Here is a 24,917-nt window from a genome sequence, read left to right as displayed (position 1 = left end):
TAAAATATTAGATATTATTTAATTTACTTTGATGAAATTGATAGAATAATCACAAAAGATACGGCTAGAGGTAAGACTAAGAGATCATCCAATCAGTTTTTAACTCAACTTTTCATTTGAGGTTGTAAAAGTATTTCACAATTATGGCTGACTTACACGTCCTACCTTCAATCAAATGCTGAAATAGCTAAACAGTATAAATAATATTAGCAATCTCCAAATCACTGATCAAAGCTCAGATCTCTGAGGTGACCTATTACTTTGTTTACTCTGTAGTTCTATTTTCTAGGTAATTCACCTGTAATTTATACTATTTTTTTTACATTAAATTCTAAAACAACTGTTCTCAGAAGACTATTTGAGTCTGATCTCTTGATTAACTTTAAAAAGTTGTAAATTGGCATCAATGCACCAACTCAAATCAAATTATGTGGGTTTACATCATTGACAAATCAAACCCACAGTTTTTGAATGGTTCCTTGTCAATACTCTATCACTGTGCCACATTCTGTAAAAGCTGTTTTTGAAAATAAACATAAGAACAGCGTTCTGGGTCAGACTAGAGGTCTACCTAACCCATTATTCTGCCCAATGCACAGCTACACAGAGCATTGTCACATGTCCCCCCTCTGCCTCCCTCACGGCTTTCCCACATGGTGACATAGCTAGAAAAATCAGCACCACCTCAATAGCCCCTGGGACAAGGATCCTGTGATCACTTTCAACTTTACTGTCAACTTTCTAATTCTTGTGGTGGTGTTGAAGAGCTCTTAGGCTAAATATCTGTACCAGATCAGCTGGATGATACCCTATGTCTATCTAGAACTTGTGTAAGATGATGGGAACATGCACAAAGTGCTAGTGCATGCCTGTGTACCCAGATCCCCAAACCTGAGTTGATGAAGCAACTGTGAGGAGTCCGTGTCTCCCAATATCAAGGAGTAGTGGTGGATGCTGTCCTCCACAGATGGTTGTGAACCACAAAATATTTGAGGCCTCTTTTGTTCCCCCCATTTTCCAGACATAATAAATACATTTATTGAATTGTTAGGAATCAAAAAGCATCACTGCTCATAAGTGGATGCCCCGGTAAGAGCAGAAACAGGACAAGCATGTGACATTTTACTCCAGAATACTCTTCCAGCCTCCAAGTATTTTAATTCAGAAGATTTCTTGAGTCTAATTTAACTTACCTATTTAATAATCTCCAACAGAAGTAAACTTTTAGTAAGACTTTGTACAAGCATTTTTCCCATTGCATGAATGAGAAAACAACCTCTTTTTGTTTATATTGAACCGACTCCTCATTTCATTTAATGGCCTTTCCTTCTTGTACTGGAAAGAACAGTGAACAATCAGTCCTTAAGCCTCTCCATACCTCTCACAGTTTGAAGATCTCTCCCACTCCCAAGTCATCTCTTTCCCAGTCTGCAAAGTGCTAGTTTCCTTAATCATCCTTTGCATGGAATTCATTCTCCGTATGTAATCATTATTTCACTGTTCTTCTCTCACCTTTTTACTCCAAACAGCTTGCTTGAGCAATAAACTTTGTCACTTCATTGCTCACTCCTTCACCTAGGTCAGTATGAATGTGTTAAATACCAAATCCCAATACAGGACTCTTCAGAACTTCACTGGTGAAATTGAGAGAAGTGACCACTTGGATGACTCCTGCTTGCTGTCTCTTAATCAGTTATTTATACATGCAAGAACCTTTTACCATGTTCATTAAAAGCATTTACTGAAAAACCTTTATCAAAAATTCCTAAGAATTCTTGCTATTCTTGCCTTCTATACTAATATGCATAGAAGTAGTATGATTTTATTTCACTGCTGTTAAATATGTAATTTCAACATACCTTGAAAAAATCTGCTCCATTTGGAATTTCCCACTTAGGTTTCCGTACATCAAACAGAACAACGGCAACGCCTGACTTAAGAAGAGCACATCCCAGATTGTATCCCAGGTAGCCTCCACCTCCTGTCACCACTGTCTTTCTGCTTTTAACCAGTGGTTCAGTGTGCTCAGTTAGTTTGCTCTCACATGGGTGGCCCCTGTGGAGCTCCTCTGTAGACCGTTCTTGCATCACAACTGCAAGATAAAAGGTCTTGTGAAAATTCCCGCATAGTACTCTGGGATCTACACAATTTCAGTAAGTTTCACATTACAATGACTGTACTATTTTTATTTATACATATTTTATTATCTTAAGATGCTTAAAGTGTATAAAGTGACAGCGCTTTGGTGACAGTATTTCTATGTACAATGAGTAATGTGTCTGACTACTTTTACATTCAGATATAGTCTTTTCCTCTTACCGAAAAGTTTCATGTTACGTAGATATAAAGAAAAAATATAGAATTTTAGAGACATTATAATTACCTGAACTTAACAGGTATGATTATATTTTTGAATGCTTGGTATATCAAACATTTTACCCTTGAAGACTCCCTGACTTCTGATATATTAATGTCAAATAGATGTTAGCCCACTAGTCAGGAAAAAACAAATTACAAAAGGAATATAAGAAAAGACTTGATTCTGCTTTTTAAGTCCACTTTATTTCATGTTTAGGTCACAGTTATTCAGTAAAGACAATAACTCATTACCACTTAAAACTTTTTTTGTTGTTACATAGATGATACGTTTAATTTTCTGTTCAGTTCTTTCCAACTTTTGTTGATTTTTTTTTTTTTAATCAGGGCATTCATATACAGCTAGACCGACAAGGAACAGCATGCGTAAACCACCTGCTCTGTGGGTTCATCTACTTGGGAAGACTGATTAGAATATCATTCTAGGATAAGCAATTTCACAAGAGTTACCTGTCTGCATGCTTTCTTCTGTATGAAAAGTGAGTTTATTCTACAATAATTGCTACCCTTTAAAAATGTACTCAAATTATACAACTGAAATGACTGGTATTCCAAATCATAATATACTTACAAGAAATTACTGCAGTTAATTTTCCCACCTAGACAGCTCCTATTGTCTTGATTCCTTCCATGGCCTTTACACATTAGGATCTAGGCTCTTAAGTCCCCAAACAAATCCAGAGTACATACACCTAAAATCAATCAAACTAAGTCACTGTAAAGTGGGAGGCAAACTGGGTGCCTGCCACTCTAATTTAGGAATATGGACCCAATTCAGATTATTATGGTTCTCTCATAGTTGGAATGGGTCCTGATAGCAACATCCCCATGCACAAAAATAATTGCAGAAATCTTACAGCAGCTGGGCATAGGTTTGCTCTCAGTCATTTACACCAGGGTTCAGCAGAGACAATGCAGAACTGGCCATGATTGGCAACTGTCAGCTGCATCACTTCCAGGATGACAAAGAAATACTAGAAGAACAACAAAAAATGCATCCCGCAGCATGCAGTTACAGATTATTTTGCCATTGCCTAGTTAATTTTTTATATTTTTTTTGTCATTTTTCTTATTTTCTGCTTCACTTTTTGGACTTCAGACACAGGGAACGAAGTAGCAGATTCTCCACGCTGTTATGCTGTTTCAACACAATGTCAGCTCATTAAATTCAATGAAACGAATAGCAGCACAAAGTGAAACTTATGAGCTCCTTATGTTGAAAAATATCCTGACATTTAAAAAATGAAAAATAATTCACATTTCCAAACTAAATTTAAATTGGAAATAAAACTAAAATAGGTACACTTCCCCTCCTAAGGAAAATAAAATTTTCATCTCTAAATCATGCTACACTGTAGCTTTAAGCCATATAATTATTTCACCTTTTCTTCTGCAAAAAAGCACCTTTTTGTACACTGAAGTACACTGACAGCTAAAGTCAAACTTGTCACGTATACCATTAAAACATTTTAAATTGGCATATATTTAAATACTGACAGCTGTCATTAATATCTCCTCATATTTTGTTTTAAGTTAGATGGAGGTTGTATCAAAAAACATCTCACAACTTTGAAGATCTTGCCAGAAATCTTTCTTAAAAAGCACTAATAGAATTAGTACATTTGTCAGCTTCATAGAATTAGAAAATTATTAACAATTTTTCAATGTATACAGTTGCATATAAGAAAAAAATATATATTTCCAGAATCAGTAGCTTCCTTGTTTCTCTAGATTTTGGAAGAGCTATTCTGACTTATTCATGCATGGTTACATCCTTGCATTCATGAGCATAGTTACATCCTAGGCAGTTCATTTAGTGTGAGTTCCTCTTAGCTCCCCTACTTGCATTTCAAATATTAGAAATGCAGAAATGACTTCCCCAAAGAAAGTTAGTCAAACATTTCAGATTTTTAAAAATAGCTAAAGTAGTAGTAAGTACCCTTGGTAGAATCCTGGATGTCAGTGTTATCCCCGTGCTTCCTGTCCAAGTAAGATGGTGAGACTTCTCTTTGCCGGACAATTAGTAACTTAAGGGCATCAGGTACTCTAGACAAACATCGAGATGTTCACGTGTGCTCAGGTCCTTTTGTTGTTCCTGCTCCTTTGTAGCTGGTGGCTGGGCTGGGAGCCAAAAAAGGGCAGGGCTTAATTTATACATAATTTACGTTCCTTTTCAGGAAATAAATAAATAAATAAATGAAGATCTCCACATCAGATCCTTCTAAATATCTTACTGTTACCTGGTAAAACCATTGATAACACACTAGGCAGCACAAATATATTACTGTAACATCATTCTGTAGATAAGTTGTACTAGATCACTAAAATGTCTCAGCCAGGGTTCTTGAAAAGTACAAAGAAAAAGGTTCTTAAGAAAAACTGGAGAGAAAGTCTTAGCACTAGTGTTTGAAAACAGATCTCTCACAGTGTGAAACTTTGGTTGGATACATCTCATCTAATAGCAGGCTGAATAGAAGTATGTTTCCTTTCCACCTATGGTTTTCAATCTAAATTTGGATACAGAGAAGAAAGAAAAATCTTGTTTGACAAAGGTACTTCGCACTTTCATCCTGATTCTTCTATCTTCATCCCCAGTCCAATTTTGTATTTGCAACGTAGGTGCAAGGTTTTGTTCTCTCACTTCCAGGATGAGTGAAGTACAGGCAGCAAACTAACTGGTACACAATAGAACAGGAAAAGACTTATTCTTAAATAGTGCATTTAAAATTTATTAATCAGTTAATTTATTATTATTATAGAAGTTCTCTGATCCTAAGATTTTAAAGCACTCTTAAAACACACATCCTTTTGCAAATTAAACAATAAGAAATCAAAGCCAACATTTTTAGATGGGTGTGTCTAAAATTAGGCCTCAAAGCAGTAGTTAAGATGCTAAAGAAACACTCCCAAATCTAAATATAAATGACTACAATTTGAAGTGTTGGCATGTTAGAAATATCTCAAGTTCATACGTGACTTTGCAATTTAAATGCAATTTAATGGTCACATGTTGACAAGGACTTAGACTGACACCTAGGCAAATATATTTTAGCATAACATATATGCACTGAAGTCCTTGTAGTCTGCATTAGAACCTTTAAACCTGTCAAGCTAATTTGCACTTCTCAGGTTGCAAAATGAGTAACAAACCCAGCTCAGAGTAAAAGCCCCAGGAGTACAGAGTTCTTTTGGTTGAGATGGTCACAGCACTCAGATTTTATCATTTTGCCTGAGAAAGAGAGTGGCTATTCCATCCATCCCTAGACTACTAAAGAACTCCTCCACAAGTCAAAGCACCTGGTCAGCATATTCGTAGCATATCTATCCCTCATCTCTCAGTGAAAATAAACCAAGACTACTTTAACTTGACTTTGGGTTCCACCTTAGCCAGAAGAGCTTTTCAGAATGGGTATTGTGTACCTCACCTGTTACTCTTATTCTCATAACACAGAAGAGAGGTGGCCATAATTTATTCACTGCATCCTGCTAAGTCTTTCTGAAAGATACAGACGCTAAAGTTACAATGACAAATGCTGCCACGTTTAGACTTAAGTTTGTCTTTGGTCTTGAGTCATAACTTATACAGTTGCCCCTTTTCTACCTTTTCTCCTATAACGCTCAAAGTTCACGTAGGCAGACAGAAGTAAATAAGACAGCTGATACTTCCAGCAGATGACTGCATAAAATGCAACAGGAAGGACTACAACAGGAAGATTGCCAGTTTACACAGAGAAGGTCCACATTTCTGAAGTATCATGTTGGCTTATCAAAACGTTACTCACATCCAGAGCGCAAAGCAATGTTGAATGTAATTGCCCTGTTTCATAGAGGACTCTAGTAAGCTTACACAAGCTGATTTTACTCACATGTTGATAGATTCACTGATAAATCTGAACTGAGTAAGGGTGAGTAGGGTTCAGGACGTGAGTAAGACAAGACACTGCATGTATCCAGGATACACAGAAATACCCTTGTCCCCATTGCTTGTTCCGTGGGCACGAGAGCTGAGTGTTGGATCACAGACAGGTACAGACAAGTATTAGTTCAGGGCCTAGGAGCAAGACGTGTGGAGACTGGAGGTTGGTCTCTTTCATTCAGCAGCTCCCACTGCTGTCAGAGGTGTGCCAGTTCTGGACGCAGCTGGGAAGGAGCCTGTTTGGGAATTGGTGTTGTGCTCTCTCCAGCAGTGTTGACAAGGCCTCCAGATTCTCTCTGCTGCAGCAGACTTAACAGGTGCAGGTGCCAGTATAACACATAAATTAAATATAGATTTATCCGTATGTTTAAGAAATCTGTACAGGAACCTCAATTAAATCCTGATTAGGCTGATTTTGATGAAACACCAACTAGAGATGAGCACTTTTTTTTCCTAGCTGCTTATGACAATAATTTTATGTGCAAATTTAGATATACACAGGTGATGCAATTCTCTATTAAAAGAAGTTACATGCTTTGAGGTCTTTATTAATCACATTAAATATAACTAGGGCTGATTTAACAAATAAGTAATCTCTCTATACTCTTGCAAAATGCGACCTCAATTATTTTACCAATTCTCTATTCTGAAATATTTCTTTTATCAGTTTTAAATGTTTTATTTCTCTACTTTACTGAAACTCCTTTTGTTCCTTTATTGTCAAAAGGATACATCGTTTATTTTCTTTGTATTGTTCCTTATTTTTCAGCCTATTCCTGGGCTTTTTATCATCAAAAGTAAAGGGCAAATTATGCAATAGATAACTTTAAAAGTATATTAGAAACAGAACGCCAATCTAGAGAGAATGAGCAAATAATTGTGTTTGTATTTTACCTTAAGGCCTAGGCATTTTGTTTTTTGAGCCTACTGATTAGTAGTCTCCCAAACTTAGTTTTCCTTCAGAGGAGTCATTTCTCAGGCTATTATGTTTCATAGCACAGTTTGGAGAAGGTGACACAAATCTACTTGCAAAGTTACTATCCACTACAGTCTTCAGTTCATCATTGAGGTGCAGGAAAAGACAATCCATAAAACTAGAAACAATTTTTAAAAAAGAACTAAAAATATTTGAAGGCTAAAAAAAAGTGAACCCCACAGCTATCAGGTTGAAAATATTATTTTTAATGTAACTGAAGATGAGAAATCACTAGAAGGTTTTAAAGAGGGTGACAGGATAGGAAGATCATTTTTGCAGGAACATGCCAGTTCAACCTGAGCAAGGCAAGACTGCCTTTCCACGCTGCAGAAAGGGAGCAGTGCTCCAACTGTGAGGTAACAGGAACTTGCATGAGGGTTTATAATTGTGTGGAAGTTATTATACAGAAGGCAGCCTTTAACAGAGACGTAACCTTAGCATGAAGAACTAGAAAGAAGTCTGAGTTAACATGACAGCCGGATGTTTGGCCTGAGTCATAGGCAGGATGGTATGCTCTGGAGTGCCGAAGGGCAGAAGAATAGCAGGAAATCTTAAGAGACTAAGCTCTCTCTTAAAGCTATGTTGAGCTGGAAATGTCCAAGCTAAGGCAAGAACACAGGAGTGAGATATGAAAGGCTGAAGTAGGCATGTGAATTGCTCACAAAATGGTTATTGAGATTATCCAGAGAAAGAAGAGATAGCTTGATATAATTATAAAAAAAGTTAAGGGTGGTGGATCTTCCTTAGACCATATTCTGAAAGCAATTAAAGAGCCAGAGGGGAGAAAAAGGAGATGATGTAAGTGAGTCAAGGGAGAATAAGAAAGTGAGCAGGGGGCACTATATTGAAACCAGACACAATCCTGATCTTTGCTGTCCATACCCTAATATGTATGAGAATGATGAATTGGGGAAATTGCCTTCTCACCAGGAGACAGCCTCAGAAGTCCAGATAGTTAAAAGTACTGTCAGAAAACCTCACCGTTGTTTCTTTTCATCTTATTTCCTCTTACTGTAATCAGATCAAAAGCTGTTATGAGCAAAGAGGATAGTTGGCCAAATGAGGGTGTACAGTAGGGGAAAGGCCGATTGTGAGTGTCAGGAGTGATCAAAGAAGCTGCATGTTTGTGGCTATCTCCAGTGCCCTAAATTGCTGCCCTGTTGAAATGCTGCACTGCTGACTTCGGTTGTGTTCCTGTGCCTGAAGTTCTTTGTGGGAAGCAGGGTATGAGGGGATGTTACTACATCCGTCTGGATCTTCTTGCAGCATTAAATCAAAATTAAGTCATAGTATACACCCAGGCGAAAGAGCTAGGAAAAGTACATAGCCTCCCTCTGTGACTTTACAGAGCAACCAGGGCCTGAAAGAGGGAAGGACCGAGAGACTAACATTAAAGGACTGGCGTCCTTGATACATGCTGCTTTTTGCTAAATTCTCTGGAGATTCTTTTCTAATCTTGATTTTCTAGAACTCGTCTTGCTTTCATACCACAATTTCCCCAGCTTTCACGTCACTGCTTTTAGTTTCAGCTAACAGTCATGATAGCTGAAACATCAACAAATGATACGATGTTTCACATGAAACATCAAATTTAGTATAAACAAAGTATATTATAACCAATTCCTGTTTGAGTTTTTTAGTTTTAAATGATCGCATGAAAATCTTTACCACTTGACCTTACTTCTATAGAATAAAGAATAAAAAGTCCTTATGGAGAGTCTGAAGATCTGAAAGCCTGAGAGATTCTGGTAACTTGAAGGTATGGCTACTCCTCTCTAGGTTTATGTACAAGAACCAGGAGTACAACACTTAGGAGTTTTTTGGCCTCTTACTAAAACTGTCAGGAAAGCTGTCATTTTCAATAGGAAGAAATTACATTTGGCAAAAAACTTTCGTATGCACTATTTCTAACGCACTACCACTTCTTGACACTTAATGAAGAGAAAACAGTTCCACGAGAAAGAAAGAAACAAAACCCTACAGTGCTCAAATAATCATCGTGAGCTGCAGGCTTTTCATGGAATAACCAGTCTAGTATGAAAATCTAAACTTATTTTTGTGTTATGCCCATTGTTCATATGTTGTATCTAGTCAAAAGGTGTGAGTAACAGCAGTCTTCAGTACCTCCAAGACAAGCAAAGAAATACATGTATATAAATTTAAGCTAATGGAAGTCTTAGGCTTTCACAGGCATAGACACAAGGAATATACAGGGATGGCAAAGATCCAAAAGGGAAGTATTACTTAGAATTATACTGTGCTCTCCCACTCAGATCCCTGTAGCAACTGGATAGTGTGCTTACTGACCAATGCAACAGCATCCTATTCTGCCCCCTACTCCTTTGGTTTATCAAGTCGTGCCTCTGCATTACTGCTACTTAGCAATTTATGTTTTCTTTATAATACACTGTAACAATTTAGCTGAAATGACTACAGCATAAAAATACCCTCTAATCATTTGACTTACTAAAAAATCTGTATCTAAAACCTAAATAAGTAGAGTTGTTCAGGCTCATAAGTGATTCTGAACACCTTGTGCACTTGTTCACATCCAGCTGCCCAGCCATATTCACTACTGACACAAACATGATTTCAGAGTGGTAAGACTGGTTTGGACAGCGTACCGAATCTCTGATCCTCATTGCAACCCCAAAAATGTCTGGAAATACCTGTTGTAGGCTATAAGTACTTTTGTAGTCACTCTCTGTGACTATAAAAATCAATCATCCTTATAAAAAAACATTGAGTCTAAATTGACAGAGAGCCGAGAGAAGTGAAGTGATTGTGGTGAGGTATTCAGGTTTTAAGTAAGATGACAGAAAAAAGCATTTCAATTAGAATTGAAATCTGAAGGTCTTGCAATGTTAATAGAAAAGAGGAAAAAATGGAACTCTCCTCTAAACACCTCTATGCAACTTGCTGTGCATAGAATTTTTGCTTGAAAGAGACGGGATCTGAATTTGGGAGAGGGACACTGAGAATATTTATTTTTCATATAAATTTAATCAAACGCTAAACATTGCTACAGAACAAATATTTCTAAGGAATAAAATAGTTCTTAAAACTGTGTCACAATATTAATGCAAAACCAGATGTAAATTACTACCCAAAGTACGCATCATAAATGCAACATTAAGTACTTTATGATAGTACAACATTCTTCACATTCCTTGCTCATTTAGAAAAGGAAGATACAGAGGCTGAACAACTTACCTGGGGTCATTCTGCAGTTTCATGCCAGAAGAGAGAAGACGCAGATTCTTATTCCCATTATTACACAAAACGCATATTTTCTATACCTAACACAGCAAAAGAATAATGGTTTGCTAAACTAAGTTAATTTCCTCTGGGCAGTTAAGTTCCTTCTGATTTTTTGATAGGCAAAAAGACATTAAGCATTTATCATCGTGCACTTCAATAGTTTGCCTTTCATAAAGACACTTTTTTTTCTGTATAATAACAATGCAATTACATATTTCTGAATAACAGAATAGTTACTTACGCACATATATTGTTTAAAGCGATGATACTATGCTGTTTTGTTTCATGTTCTGCCATCTGTTAATGGGTTTTTATTTTTAATATCATCAGATACAGTATTTCTAGAAGCAAGCATATCAAATACTTTAAACATCTTTCTCAAAGTTTAAAAAATCAGGGTTTTTCTATTATATTAATCAGACAGCTAGCTGCAAAGCTGAGAACTCAGATTGTTTTAAAATCCCTTAGATCTTCATTAGCAAAAATAAATATTCTCACTCCATCCCTTCCTTTTTCCTGATCTTTGTGTATTTATTTGTTTTACGATTCTACGTATTTCATCATTTCCTCTTGGAAGGAATAAAGCACACATGAATACTTCAACGCACAGCTTGGAATGTGCCATATAAAATACTTGTGAAGTTAGGCTCTCGTTTACTCTGCATTTGTGGTTGCTTTTGCATGCTGCAGAGTGATTTATATGCCAAATGAAATGGTAACTCAGAGGCTACATTGACAAGGTAGGGTGTATTACAGGAAGAAACAAAGCAACTTGTAATAGCAATAATGGGCATGCCCTTTATCGGCTCTTAGGTTTGTTAGAAAGGGGGACAGTTTGTACAACATTTAAAGGAAGGAATAAAAACTAAATGCATCATAAATAAAAACACTGCATTGTACTGAATAAAGGCATGTTTCTTTGTAGAGAACAGGGAGGAGAGTTTGCCTTCTTACATATAGGAGTCACAGAGAAAACTGAAAAATGCAGGAGCTATATATATATTAACACATGCAGATTTAAAAAGATTATGGAAGACAAACCCTAGCAGGTTTCCTTTTAATTCAAAGTTTTTCTGTTATTGCACTGGAAAAGAGAATTAGAGATCATCATTACTATTACATATGTTTTCATACCCATAAAAACACTGCAGGAGTTAAGAGGGCACAGGAGGTGGCTTAGGATAGATGGAAGAGAAGGATTTATTTTGCATAATGACAGTCAGATATCTTTTAAAATCTTGTCTTAATTTCTACTAAGTTTCATTTACAATTTTCTATTTACCTCTATTGTTATTATAACCCAGAAATTGTAACATAATATGCAGAATTGTCCAAGTAGGAAAGGAAAAAGGAAACACCCTCTAAAAGACACCAGGTTCTTAACCAATAAAGAAAGAACTACAAAGTAAAGAGCCTCAGTGCCATCGTAACTGTGGCCACAATGACAGAGGAAGCCCCTACCACTGAAAGCATGTAAACTTCTAGTCTACAAGGTCTGTCTATTTTACCTATCACACTCTGGGTAGAATTTAAGATTCTAAATGATGAAGCCTCATACGATAAGACAGGGATCATCAATTTCTTTGTACTGTAGTTCCATCAGTGCATTCAGTATAGACAGATACCTAAACTCTAGATTCTATCTGTTATAAAAGACACAGGTAAAAAAATAGGATATTTTCTGATGCTCGCAGGTTTCTGAAACTAGATTTTCCATTCTCTCTCTCAAAACTATTCAGAAATCAAATATCTAATAAGCATCTGCTTGAGGTTGTTTCACAGAGGACTGAAGTTTCATGGAATGAAATGTATCCTACATATATCTAACTGGTCAAGATGCATTAAAATGATTGAATGAAAATTCTTATTACTGAGTTGTACTGACACTTTTGGGTGCCTAAAATCTTGGAACTTTGTGGTTTCAAATCTAGAAAAACACTGATAAGAGATAATATGCCTACAAACATGGATAAATTCTTACTGGACAGAATTCCATAGGGCAGAGCCACAACACGGCTTATTGCTGACTTCTTCCTTAGAAGCCACATAAACTTGCTGGGGTTGTCTCAAGTTCAGGCATAGTTAGATGGATGAATTTGTTACTGTCCCAAGCCATCTCCCCCTCTTCTGTCGGCTGTTTTCCCCCGAAGCAGGTATGGCTGAAGCACACACAAAGGAGTTCCTGAACTGCCAGTTCATACTAAGCTAATATGAACATCTGCACTCACACAGAGGTTACCCATTCTTGCTATGAAGCCAGCAATCTTTGATAAGGAGTTGAACACATCCTTCAGGGTAACAACTGGTTTAGCTGTTTGCCTTTAATTCACTACATGCAACTCAACATATTCAGTGAGCCACAGCAAAGACATTTATACAAACAAGCTGGCAGAAAAATACACAGCTTTGTCAATTATAAAACTCCTCTTTTATTATGGCTCGAATACAGTGAATTGCATTCCAGGAAGCATGAACCAGAAAAGCAAATGACATATACATGACTGATCAACATAGAAAAGCCATTAACAGAGCACTTGATTAATGTCGTCATTGCTGACCCACCTCCTTAAAATGTTTTCCTGACTAAGTAGTCCTCAGATTGATGGGAGCAGGTAGGACTAGAGTTTCCGGGTAGGTAATAGGAAGGCAACAGAAACTGTATTTTAAAGGAAGGAGCTGCTCTGCAGGCAGCAGGACTGACCAACCTGCAAGACAACAAGGCTTCAGAAGCATGGAAAGGGAGGCTACACAGCTTGAAAACACTTCCAAAAGAAGTGAAGTTAGATGGGATGCAATGGCTAAATACTGCAACTCCCAACAGTTTTAGAGCTTCTGTGGTTACAAAAATTATAATGTAAGAATTTGTTCCTTACTTTTCTGTTGCATTTTTCTTGAGCGGAAGGCTGAGGAACCCTTAGCTCACTCCACCAGCAAGACGACAACTCACAAAATCCTAACATGTATTTAAGTCTACTGTCTGAACCTGGGAGTACGCTCAAGAGAACCAGAGCTATGAACAAATGACCAGTCTAAACTAATGCAAACAAACAAGAGATGAGTATTAGTGTATATTACAGTGAACTTCGGATTACATAGATCCATTGATGACCAGTCTACGAGATATTGTTTAAACTATGTTGTTTTGAATGAGTAAAATCTACAAAAAATAACAATACCATACAGAAAAAAAAGGCTGTGAATGAGAGGTGTGCAGACTGCAATCTAACACAACACATAGAAATGTTCTGATTCTTACCCACATTCGCAAAATTTGTCATATGCATTACTATCTTACTTCATAAAGAGTCTATGATATCACTAACGTACCTGCACAAGTATATTACCTTTTAAAGCCCTCTATAACAATATCAGAATATATGCTACAGCACTGTGACACTTCTTAAATCCTCAAGGAATAAATAAGCATCTTTCCATCCCTTTTGTCATTAATCATCATCTAACATTTACATACATTCAATAAAAATGTAATCAGTCCTATTGATTTACAACCAAGATTTTCATATCAAAGCATCTTAGTAGTTACACACATACCAACACATATAAAATATACTAATAAAAATCACAGGACAGTGATACTTAGCGTAAGGCACCTTGTAACTGCAGTATTCCACGAGATTGGTACTAACAAGGAAGGCAGGAGGCAGTGGTGGGCAGGGATACAAGGCTAAAAAGAGACTTTTATGATAGAAATAGTTTTAATTCTTTATAGAGACAAACAGATAGAGGAAAAGAAAAGAGAGTATCTCCCATATCAAATCATTCCCATCACTTGGCACTCAGGACATGTGAATAGCTCCTGAATAAATTCAGACCAAGTATCTGTATTTTGCATCTGGATTGTTTTTCATAAATATACATATACTAAAACCTGAGATGAATTCCTAGACCTCTGAAGACAACAGTAAACACCTACAAAATGCTAATGAAGCGTCATCACTGAATTCCTCATTACAAAAAGTGTATTCATAAATAAATTGGAAAAAAATGGACTCGATACTGTAGTTAGTTTAAATTTGATTTCTTGTAATGGTACTGGAAAAAATTTTTAATCTTTCTATGACAGGAAACATGTAAGAATTTAGTAGAATTACTTAGAAGACCTGGCAGTGTCTGGTTATACAAACAATAACCATGCTTAAGAATATCAAGATATTTCTTCTTTGCATGTCTGAAGATTTCTGAATCATCCACTTTAATTCCTACTCTACTGCCAACATAAAATGAAAAAGGTAGAAACAATTATTAGCAAACTTCTTTTGGCAAAAACATTCATTCCAAGCGTTGTTTTCTACACTAAAGATTATTTCTTGGACTTCCTATTCAAAGTGGAGTAAAGAATTCCCTTTCTAGTATCATAACCTCTGTCACATCTGTTAGGGGTAAGAGCACAGCAAACAAGTCTCAAAGCAATTGCCAAAAAAGCACATCTTTGACATAACCACCCAATTGATTCGAAGCAATTACAAGGATCGATGCAGTAAAAATTTTTTTCCCAGCCTGAGGAGAACAAGAGTTGTGTATAACTACTATATATAAATCACTAGATTTTCTAAAAATCTATATTAACCACGTTGGAAACTATCCTTGTTTATGACTAGGCTTGGGAGAGTGCAGGCTTGATTTACTTCAAGTCTCAAAACCTGCAAGTGAAGTAAATTAGCATCACTTATCATCTGTAATCTCTTCTCTGCCAGAAGTTTAGAGACAACAAGAGTACATCTTTCCTCTTCGCTTGAGGGCTGGAAGCTTTACGCATACAATTAAAGAGAAGCAGGCTAGTGGTATCACTCCAATCCATCTTCAGCGTCCTTTGTTTGGTATAAAATTTAATCCTAAAGTCAAGAACATGAATAATTTTTTTAAATACAAAATCAAAATATATGAATCAAATAAGCTCACCATCACAACTGAAAAAATGGTACGGAAAAACAATATAAATCAGTAACTTTAAATCTTCCTTATTTTTTTAATTGTGCTACAATGTTATGTAGTTTCTGAAGTACATTAACAGGAATGTCTTCCTATACACTTTACAATCAGTAGTTTACCTCAGAAGGCTAAAAGACAAGAGATAGCTGTGGGACACTAGCCTCTGTTTCTACATGTCCACAACAACTTTCTTGCTACTACAGGATGGTTGTCCTGTTTCTTCTCCAAGCTTTAGTGGTCAGCCCTTATACTCTCAATTCTGCTTATATGACCAGATTCCAGGTTTTATACTCTACGAAGCAAGTCTTCTTAATCAGCAGGTCTGACTGGATTTTTTCTTCCCTTTGAATGACTGGGCAGTAACGTAAACAAAATACAAAGTACAGCTATAGAAACAGGGATCTTAAACACAGTCTCACCATACATCTGCCTTACCCAATCCTTGACGAACATCTCATCAGGCCTGAGTTCTTTATTACAACTCTCTCTGTAGTTGTCTGCCTGTCCATTTTTCCCCTCAAACAGCTCTGTGATCAATGCTTCTGTCAGCTCTTGCCTTTTCTTGTTTAACGCTGAGAAAGCACTGTTGCATTCACAACCAGCAATTTCTCTTTCCTGTATTTTAATTTGCTAATTTAAAAGTAGCGGGTTGGCTCTGTGAGTGGTTTGGTTGTTCAGCTAGCCTCTCCCACAATCTTTGTAATAATAGTTCAGTGTTTGTTGAGGTTGCTTTACTATTAACGCAATCTTTTTCCAATCAGACTTGCTCTTTAGCTGATTAAAACATGCAGCCCATGTAGCACTCTTATTACCAGCCATTTTTATCTGGCCTAACTCTCTCTGTAACATGCTTAAGCTGCTTATTCTTAGAAGAAAACTAAACCATTAATAATAAATACACATGTGCCTAGCTTCGTTCACCCCAACAACATACTTCTCTTTGAAGTGTTCTTTTGTTATAGGTTTATACTATGGAACTAGCTCAGCTAAGCAACTAAAACCATTACAATGTTTTCAGCATTGGGAGTGTCCTTCCTGCAACTTAATACACTTTACGTTACGTTTACAAACGTTATCTTTCTATTGAAATATTTTAAAACTATGTGTAAGCTATGATCTATTTGTGGTGACTGTTTACCTGAGCACTTTTTTAAAGACAGAATTGTTCTTTTGGTTCAGTATTCCAATTTTGTAGTAATAACCTGTTTTGAAAGAAAAAAAACAAATAATTACAGCAGCTTTTCATGAACATATACAGTAGCTTTATATGTCTGCTTAGCCATGTCCTTTGTGTGACAGAAAATCTTTTTATTGCAGAGGGTATAATGCATTTTAAAGCTCTTTAGAATACCTTTTGCTTGCTATTACTAACAAAGTGGTGCTTCTGATTCTGGAACTGGCAAGTTAAGAAGCATAACCATGAAGGAACGTAAGGATCAATAAAATTTATACTGTCCTTCCCTTTTTGTTTCTAGGCAGGTATCAAACATAACTCTAAATGACACTAGAAGCAGCAGGGAATGGTGGGCCACCTGAAGCCCAATTCAGCTACTGAGATACAGTTGGCATGCAGTGCTAATGCAGTTATATTGCTCCAAGGAATGACTTGGCTCATTTGGAGTCCACAGGGATACCTCTGCCTAAAACATCCCATTGTACTGTTCTGTTACATTACTGTTAACAGAAAAGGAAAAAGAAGCTTCATGCTAAGGGAGGATGCTGAGAGAAGATAAGAAGAAAAAGAGAAAAAAACCTGAAGAGTGTTTGGCAGAACATGCAGAGAGTAAGATAATTGGAAATTACGGTAAAGAAGGGAAGAGGGAAGACACGGGGCAAATTCTGGCAGGCCCAAGACTTAAAGGGGAAAGGAAAAAGATTAAGAGTCATATTATTTAGGAAAGCAGGAAGACTGAGACTAGGAGGTGAGGTCTTTGAGAGGAGAACAATCTTATCAAATCCTTTGGTAAATCAGGACATGTAAGAGTGAAGAAGGTGGTTTAGGTAATCCTCCCAGGAAACGGTTAGTGGAAACTTTACAGGTCTTTAGAAGCAAAGAGAAAAGGAAATGGATAGTAACTTGAAAAGTAGATGGGTTGAGATGGGATTATTCAGAACAGAAGATGTCACATTATTTCATGGGACAACATAATTCTACCAGGCAGAGAATGGATGGTGATGCAATTAGAGAAGTCAGGGTAAGGTAGGATAGAAGGAGCCCATGCAGATTTTAGAAAATAAAAAAATAATTTGTATTTCAGAGTAAGAGGTCAGACTAAAGGAAGAGGTGCTAAAAAGGTCATTTTATTTTTTCATAATATATACAAAGAGAAACACAATGATTTGGTAGATAGAACTCAGCCAGGAGATGAACAACTTCATGTCATTTCCCTTTGACATAGGAGATGGAGGGACCACAACTGAGAAAAAACAATAGCCTGGCAGTTTAACACATTGTTAGACCATTGCTCAGATCCTTTACTATGATGGTTGCTAATAGTGTAAGACCATAAAACTAAATCTCTCTAAAGCAGACAATTCATTTGCATGTTCTTTTCCAAGCCTCAAAAAACCCTCTAAAACTGACAGTACAAGAAACAGCACTTCTTTTACAAATAGCAGATACTGACAGTCAGATATTCTTGTCTTTACTTTGTGAAATAAAAATGTAATTATTGAAAGATTCTTGATACTCACCTCAAAGATTTTGCCTGCTTTAAAAAACTTCTGGCTTTTGCTACTTCTTCAGTAAGTTTCTTTAAATCATCTCCTTCAAAGTAAGGGAAAACTGGATCCTAAAAATAGAATTAAAATATTCTGCTTTATCCTGCAACTACTTATTATTTTCAATCTCTACCAATTTAATTAATTGAGCTAAAGCTCTACATCTCCTTGTCCCTATCTACTTGCAGAGGCCTTGGAATTACAAGGGGAGAGCAGAGCAACTCTGGATCGAATATGACTGCTCACTAATACTCTTTCCTGCTGTGGCAATCACTAAGGTCTCTTGGTGTAGCATTAATGTGCTATGTAAGGATTTTACAGTGACAAATGAAACAGAAGATGGTGAGGATAAAAAGGCACAGTAAAAGCTAAAGCTAGCTTAAAAACAGCATCCAGATATAGGATATTGCTTCTCTTTCAAAAACTATATTGCATTATATACTTCTTTCAAAGGCTAGGCCACCTGGCCAAGGCAACTAGCAGACATACAAAACCGATATTAAGATTTCTCCTTTTGGTTGCAATATAACGTATCTTGAGTCCTGTACTACTACTTCTAGTGATTTTTCTTTTTAAAATGCAGTTTTACTACAGATGAAGATTAAGTTGGAGTGAAACAAAATCAAGCCTAACAAAACCAAACCATTTAACATACATCTTCATCATCAAACCCCTCCACCAACATTCGGTGTGCTGCTAATTGGCCATCCACATCTCCAAAACTGCAGTGGTAGCGCCCTCCTGTTTGGGACGCAAGCTTCTTCAGAAATTCATTAGCTTCTCTGTTAACAACAAAGCAGTAAGTGACTCATGAAAATTATTTCTCTGAAAGCAACAACAATAAAAAAAACTTCTAAGCATTCCTCAAAAAGTATGATAACAAAACAAGCAGTTTGGACGACATGATTATATATTTCTTTATCATTTCTAATCTTCAAGAGCTAATGAAGAATATACTTTACCTAATTGTCATAACCTCCGAAGACAGGTTATTTTTGAACACAAGGTTCAGTGTAATAACAGAATCAAAAAAGAATACAAATCAGAAAACAGGTTGGCAAGGAAAAGGCAGCAATATTTCAGACAGGCTAAGAAAGCCAAAAGCTGGGAGACTCCATAGGGGGAAGGAACATTTTGTGCATGCCCCATAACTTGTTCTCTTGTCTAAGCCTCTATTGCTTGCCGTTATCCAACACGTCCAATGACTAGTACAGTTGCTATTGTATTCTTACTACAAATATGCTAAATAACACACCTTTACTGCCATGTCATTTTAGAGTCCTTTCTCTGAAGCACTAACATTATAATAGTCTCAATTTAAGAACACGAAGGCTGAGTTCTTTAAGACCTGGGACAACTGCTGCATTTTGAGGTGGCAGAATAGGTATGTACCTATTCTGGATAGCTTGAAGAGGTGGTCTGTTTGGCTGTCTGCTCCCTGCATCACACAGCCACCATGAAGGTGAATGTAGAAGCACATACTTTCTGGTATTGTTGCATGGTCTCCAATTCTGGACCATGCAAAGAGCCCTCCAGAAGAGCATCCAGAGATGTATCTTCAACCCAGACTCCATCATGGCTGGCATTAACACTTTCCCAGTGCTCCTTATTCCAATTTAGCCTGGTCTATTATTTTTCATGCATCTCTAGGGAGGTATACATGAAAAACCACTGATAGAACTATACGAATGATCCCACTGCTGCAGACTATGGATGCATATCACAACTCCATGTGTGTGAAGGCGGTTCTCTCAAGGACACAAGCTGTGGAGATATAAGCGCCATGCGGCAATTACCTGTGTCAGAACAGCTTGCCCAGTTCCCACTTGAATGAATGCCTTGCTCAAACCTGTTGTTCAGTGAACTGAGCATATGGCATGCTCTGAGAATGCAGCCCTCTGACAATAAATAAACTAATAATTTTCATGATCGTTTTGATCTTGCAAAGTATCACATACCTGTCTGCACAGCTAAATGAAATTGTGTGGATTTTAATATCTTGTTTCTTTCTCAAACTTTCAATTTCTTTCAAAATCAGACTGCAACTGGTATCTGGTTTTCCATCAGTCAATACATACAGTGCCTCTATATCTTGGAAGCTGAGAGCTTTCTGAAAGCCAGAAAACAAGCTAAAATAATTAGAACATTTATATGAAAAGTAATTCTTTAAAATGAAAACACTATTCCAATGATCTAAGACAGCTGTATATTTACCACTTCATTAAGCAAGTTAGCATTGCCTTTTCACTAAGTATGAGAGAGATCAAGGATATAACTTTGTAAAAATAAACAAGTAGATAATTTGTACCATATGGCACTATAGTCACAAAAGCAGAACACCACCAAAAACTGACTCCTTGAAATAAGCTAAATAGATTCAAGTAAATAGATTCAGTTAACTGTTGTTGGAGAACTGCTGACAGAATATTGGTTCAGCACACTTGTGGGAGTAAAAAGATTGCTTATGCTGAGAAAACTCAGGCTCATTAGGACCTGGGCGATTTTAATATTATGAAACTTGCCTATGATAATTAGCTCAGGTAGACAGTTCTGCAATATAGAACATGTCGTCTAATTTCTACTGGCACTTGATTGGCCAAGAATGCCAGAAAATTATATGAAGATTCTTAAGGTATCTAGAAAAGAATCACTCATTTAGGGCAACAATTTTTCTACTGATTTAAATTTTAAATCTCATGAAATTGCAAGTTCTTTCGTCTATTTTAAAGTTGTGTTATTACTAGTAATTTTTACACCAAGATTTTTATAGAAGTTTCTTCATCTGCTACTGAAGTTCAAGAATCACACTCAATGCCTGTGTGATTCTAACCACCATTACTTCCTTAAAATCCATGTTTGACCCAGACCAAATATATCATAACTACAATTGTACATAACCATCATTTTGAGGAATTGGCTATTTTCTCTCTACATGACTCTTTGAACACAAAGATTAATGCAACTACTGACATTTCACATTTTTCCTAAACTCAGTATGAACAATGAATGTTTGTATTTTTGAGCCTTGTGGGCAGGGAACAGTGGCTTAATTCCAGATCCATTGGTGTTTTGAATACAAGAAATGTGTGTACTTTGGCCCAAATGTTTTCAAGTATATTATCAATCATATGGAAGTGTTTTATCAGCACAAGACACTCTTTCTTCTCCAAAATATAGTACATAATTTACTAACCTGTAAAGCCATAAGGATACATGTATTACCATGAGCGTGGAATTTGGACACCCACTGTACAGCATCATGACACGTTTTATCAGTTGCCTGTACGAGATACTCCCTCCAGCTCTCTGTATTTTCTGAAAATCTCAGCAGGTTAAACCTGAGGAGAAAAATGGCCAAAATATTTAAACCTAATCAATACTATCAGTCCCATTGGATAAGCTAGTTTTGAAACAGAAAACAAAACCCAAAAACCAAACAACCAGAAACAATCAAGAACCTATTATTGAATAAGAAAGTGTCAGAAAGCATAACTCATTCTGCATCAACAGAAAGTCAATTGGAATGCTGAACCCAAAAGGTTAAACAGCATCAGCCTATGGCAAACATGGCACAGATCTTAGAGAGCTGAGAATTCCAAGCTGCTTAAAATGAAAAACAAAAGAAAAAGCATTAATGCCACGTCCATATTATGCACTAACATACAGTAACTACTTGTACTGTGTTTCAGTACTGTATTTTAGTAATTACTAAATAATCTTATTACATAAGAATAAGTAGTGCAGGTTTTCAGCCTGTATCAGTAGTCTATCATACCTGACTTCATTTTTTCTCAGCTGTTCCCAGATAAGGGATGCAAGTTCTTTTGTGATATGTGACAAATATGGGTCCATGGAACCAGACGTATCAATTAAAACACAGACATTTGCTTCTAAATGGTACCAAACAATCTTCGGCTTCCTGCATCAGATCATTCAAATGTCGTGTCATTACATAGGCTTATTTTGTTGAACATAGATTTTATTGAGCATACAGTAAAACCTTCAGTCTTTAGGAGTTATTCTGGACACACCTCTACATAATAAATTCTAACCTGTGTGGAAACTAAGCAGTTCAAGGGTTAGTGATAGAAAAGTTTTCTGCTATTACAAATCTAGTACTATCAAGCATTAATTACTAGCCAATTGTTACAACTTGCATTAAAAATGTGTAGCTCCTACTTTGCAACGCAGAAAAAATGAACGATTTCCTAACAAACATATTTATGAGCAACGGAGGGATCAAAATACTTTTCACCAGCAGTGATGCTAAACTTCTAAATATGGCGTGTTCTTAATAAAAGAACCAAAAAAGCTGTTTTTTTTGTGTACGATTGTGTTTCTTCTGTTGATGGAAAGCTTCTAACACTATGAACATCTACCTTGTAATCATGAACACAATATATAAAAATTAAAATTTTGCATCATGGCCATAATTATTTCACTGCAAGCTGGATGTATATCTACTGCATAGATGTTGAATTCTCTTATAGTCTTATTTTATCGTCATAAAAATACTTTTTAAAAACAGTTAAACAAGATAATAAGTAGATGATAACAATAAAAGAGAACTTAAATGATTTTGATGATAAACTTACTTTTGCCTTTACATTTCTTGTGCAATTACAGTGTACAGACCTTTGTTATGATGACTGTCATAAACCGCACTAAAGAACTTGCTAACTTTGGCCTACCCTGTGTTAGATACATTGTCTTGACCTACTCTTAGTGTTGGATACTAAATGCCAAAGACATCTAGTGTGGAGGAGTCAAGAGGAAATGATTTGCAATTACGACATTAAGTTATTAAACATGTATTAGAAGGTTAAATAATTAGCACTGTCATTTAACCTATCACATTTGGGCTTGAGGTTAACAACTCATGTTAAAGGAGGCAGCTGGCATAACTCAAATCTATTGTTTAAAACTGTGTGTCAAGCTCACACTTCATTAATATTTTGTCCACAAACAAAGGCTCACGGCTAAAATATTTTTTTAAAGAAAAAGAAGAACCTAGTTTCCAGTGCATAGTTTGAAACTACAAGCAAACAAATGGAATTTTACAATTCTGCAGCTACAAATCACAGAATAGGCACAATAGCTCTTTGAACCTCATATTTGATGTCCAGACTTATTCAGACTTAACCTCACAGAAATAGTAGACAAGAAGATTTTATAAATGTTTAAATTCTGTTTTACAGTAAAGATGCACAGCACTACCTGACAGAAGCCACTGTATTCTTTGTAGATAGCGTTGCAACACCTTCTCCATTTGTTCAGTGTAGATTTCCAGTTGTTTAGATTGAACCTGCAGGTGTTTCACAACCCCCTGGAAAATTCAGTTTGTACAAAAGCATCTTACGTCAACAAGTTTGAGCTCTGCGGCTATATATGCAGTATTAGCCACAGAAATCAGGGTGATTAGTTGTAAGAAAATTTCTATGGCTCTGTGTCCTGGTTTCAGGTAGGACAGAGTTAATTTTCCTCCTAGTAGCTGGCAGGGTGCTATGTTTTGGATTAGAATGAGAAGAGCTCTGATAACATGCTGATGTTTTAATTGTTGTAGAGCAGTGCTTACACCAAGCCAAGGACTTTTCAGCTTCTCGCTCTGTCCTGCTAGCGAGCAGGCTAGGGATGCAGCAGGAGCTGGGAGGGGACAGACCCAGGACAGCTGACCCAAACTGGCCAAAGGGGTATTCCATACCATCTGACATCATGCTGAACAATATATAGGGGTGGCTAGCCGGGGTAGAGGGGGGGGGGGCCGGCTGCTCGGGGATAGGCTGGGCATCGGTCAACGGGTGGTGAGCAATTGCATTGTGCATCACTTATTTCGTACACATTATTACTATTAATACTATTATTATTATTATTATTATTATTATTATTGTTATTGTTATTGTTATTGTTATTCTTTTCCCTGTCTTAATAAACTGTCTTTATCTCAACTCACAGACTTCACTTTCCCGTTTCTCTCCCCCATCCCGGAGAGGGAGGGGGGAGGGTGAGCGAACGGCTGTGTGGTGTTTGGCTGCCAGCCGGGCTAAACCACAACACTCTGTCACTACTAAATAACTGGTTTACCCAAATCAGGAAAGCCTAGTTCTAATCTCAGTCAGTTGTATTGAGCAACAAAATTATATAATGTGGCTGGACAGGTGCTTACGTTGCATTCCTTCTGACATTTTTGTAGATAAAATAGACCAATAATACCCTGGACTTAACTTGCTATGTTTCTCTGGTAATTGCACAAACCAAACCAATCAATATCCAACAGTTTCCTAGTTTCCACTCTCATATGATATTCCAAAGCCTTACTTACAAAGAAATTTTAAAATTATTATTCACGCTGGATGAGCAGAAGAGTTGCCATACATTCCAAAGATCCCATGCAGTTTGCATTTCAAATATACTAAATATTTTTGTGGTGAACAGAAAGCTAGAGAAAGTCTTCTATTAGCAGGGTGGTTTAGAACAGAAAATAATGGAGAAAAGTGGAAAACACATATTACATTAGCATGCCACAAACACTGATTATCATGCACTGTCTTTAGAAAATATAAAGCCTTTCAACGATGTAGGTATATGACATCTGCAAAACTTACATTGACTTCTACACTAGGGAAGATAGTACAGTATCTTGCTGATACTTTCTTGTGCAGAGACTCCACAATTTTCTTTCGGTGAGTACAGCTTGGACCAAACATCAGTCTGGGCAAT

General features: G+C 36.7%; 1 protein-coding gene across 7 annotated transcripts in view; it reads right to left on the bottom strand.

The window, feature by feature from the left end:
* The window catches only part of LOC121078769 (putative short-chain dehydrogenase/reductase family 42E member 2), a 29,502-nt gene extending 11,244 nt beyond the window's left edge, over positions 1–18,258 (bottom strand). Inside the window, exons 1-6 of one of the 7 annotated variants that reach the window (XM_040575281.1) lie at positions 18,174–18,258; positions 16,618–16,681; positions 10,482–15,382; positions 4,933–5,872; positions 4,316–4,497; positions 1,860–2,092 (exon numbers count right to left, since the gene is read on the bottom strand). In XM_040575281.1, coding sequence (XP_040431215.1) covers positions 1,860–2,087 — 228 coding nt within the window. In that variant the 5' untranslated portion in view covers positions 2,088–2,092; positions 4,316–4,497; positions 4,933–5,872; ... (1 more) ...; positions 16,618–16,681; positions 18,174–18,258. Of the gene's footprint in view, positions 1–1,859; positions 2,093–4,315; positions 8,862–10,481; positions 15,383–16,617; positions 16,682–18,173 lie in introns of those variants that run through there. The other 6 variants (XM_040575282.1, XM_040575283.1, XM_040575285.1 and 3 more) reach the window with 6 other exon arrangements.
* Between the last annotated feature and the right edge of the window lie 6,659 nt (positions 18,259–24,917).

The sequence above is a fragment of the Cygnus olor genome, chromosome 15 (assembly GCF_009769625.2).
Source record: "Cygnus olor isolate bCygOlo1 chromosome 15, bCygOlo1.pri.v2, whole genome shotgun sequence".
NCBI lineage: Eukaryota > Metazoa > Chordata > Aves > Anseriformes > Anatidae > Cygnus > Cygnus olor.
The sequence above is the reverse complement of the archived record's forward strand: the minus strand, read 5'-3'. Positions and strand labels throughout refer to the sequence as shown.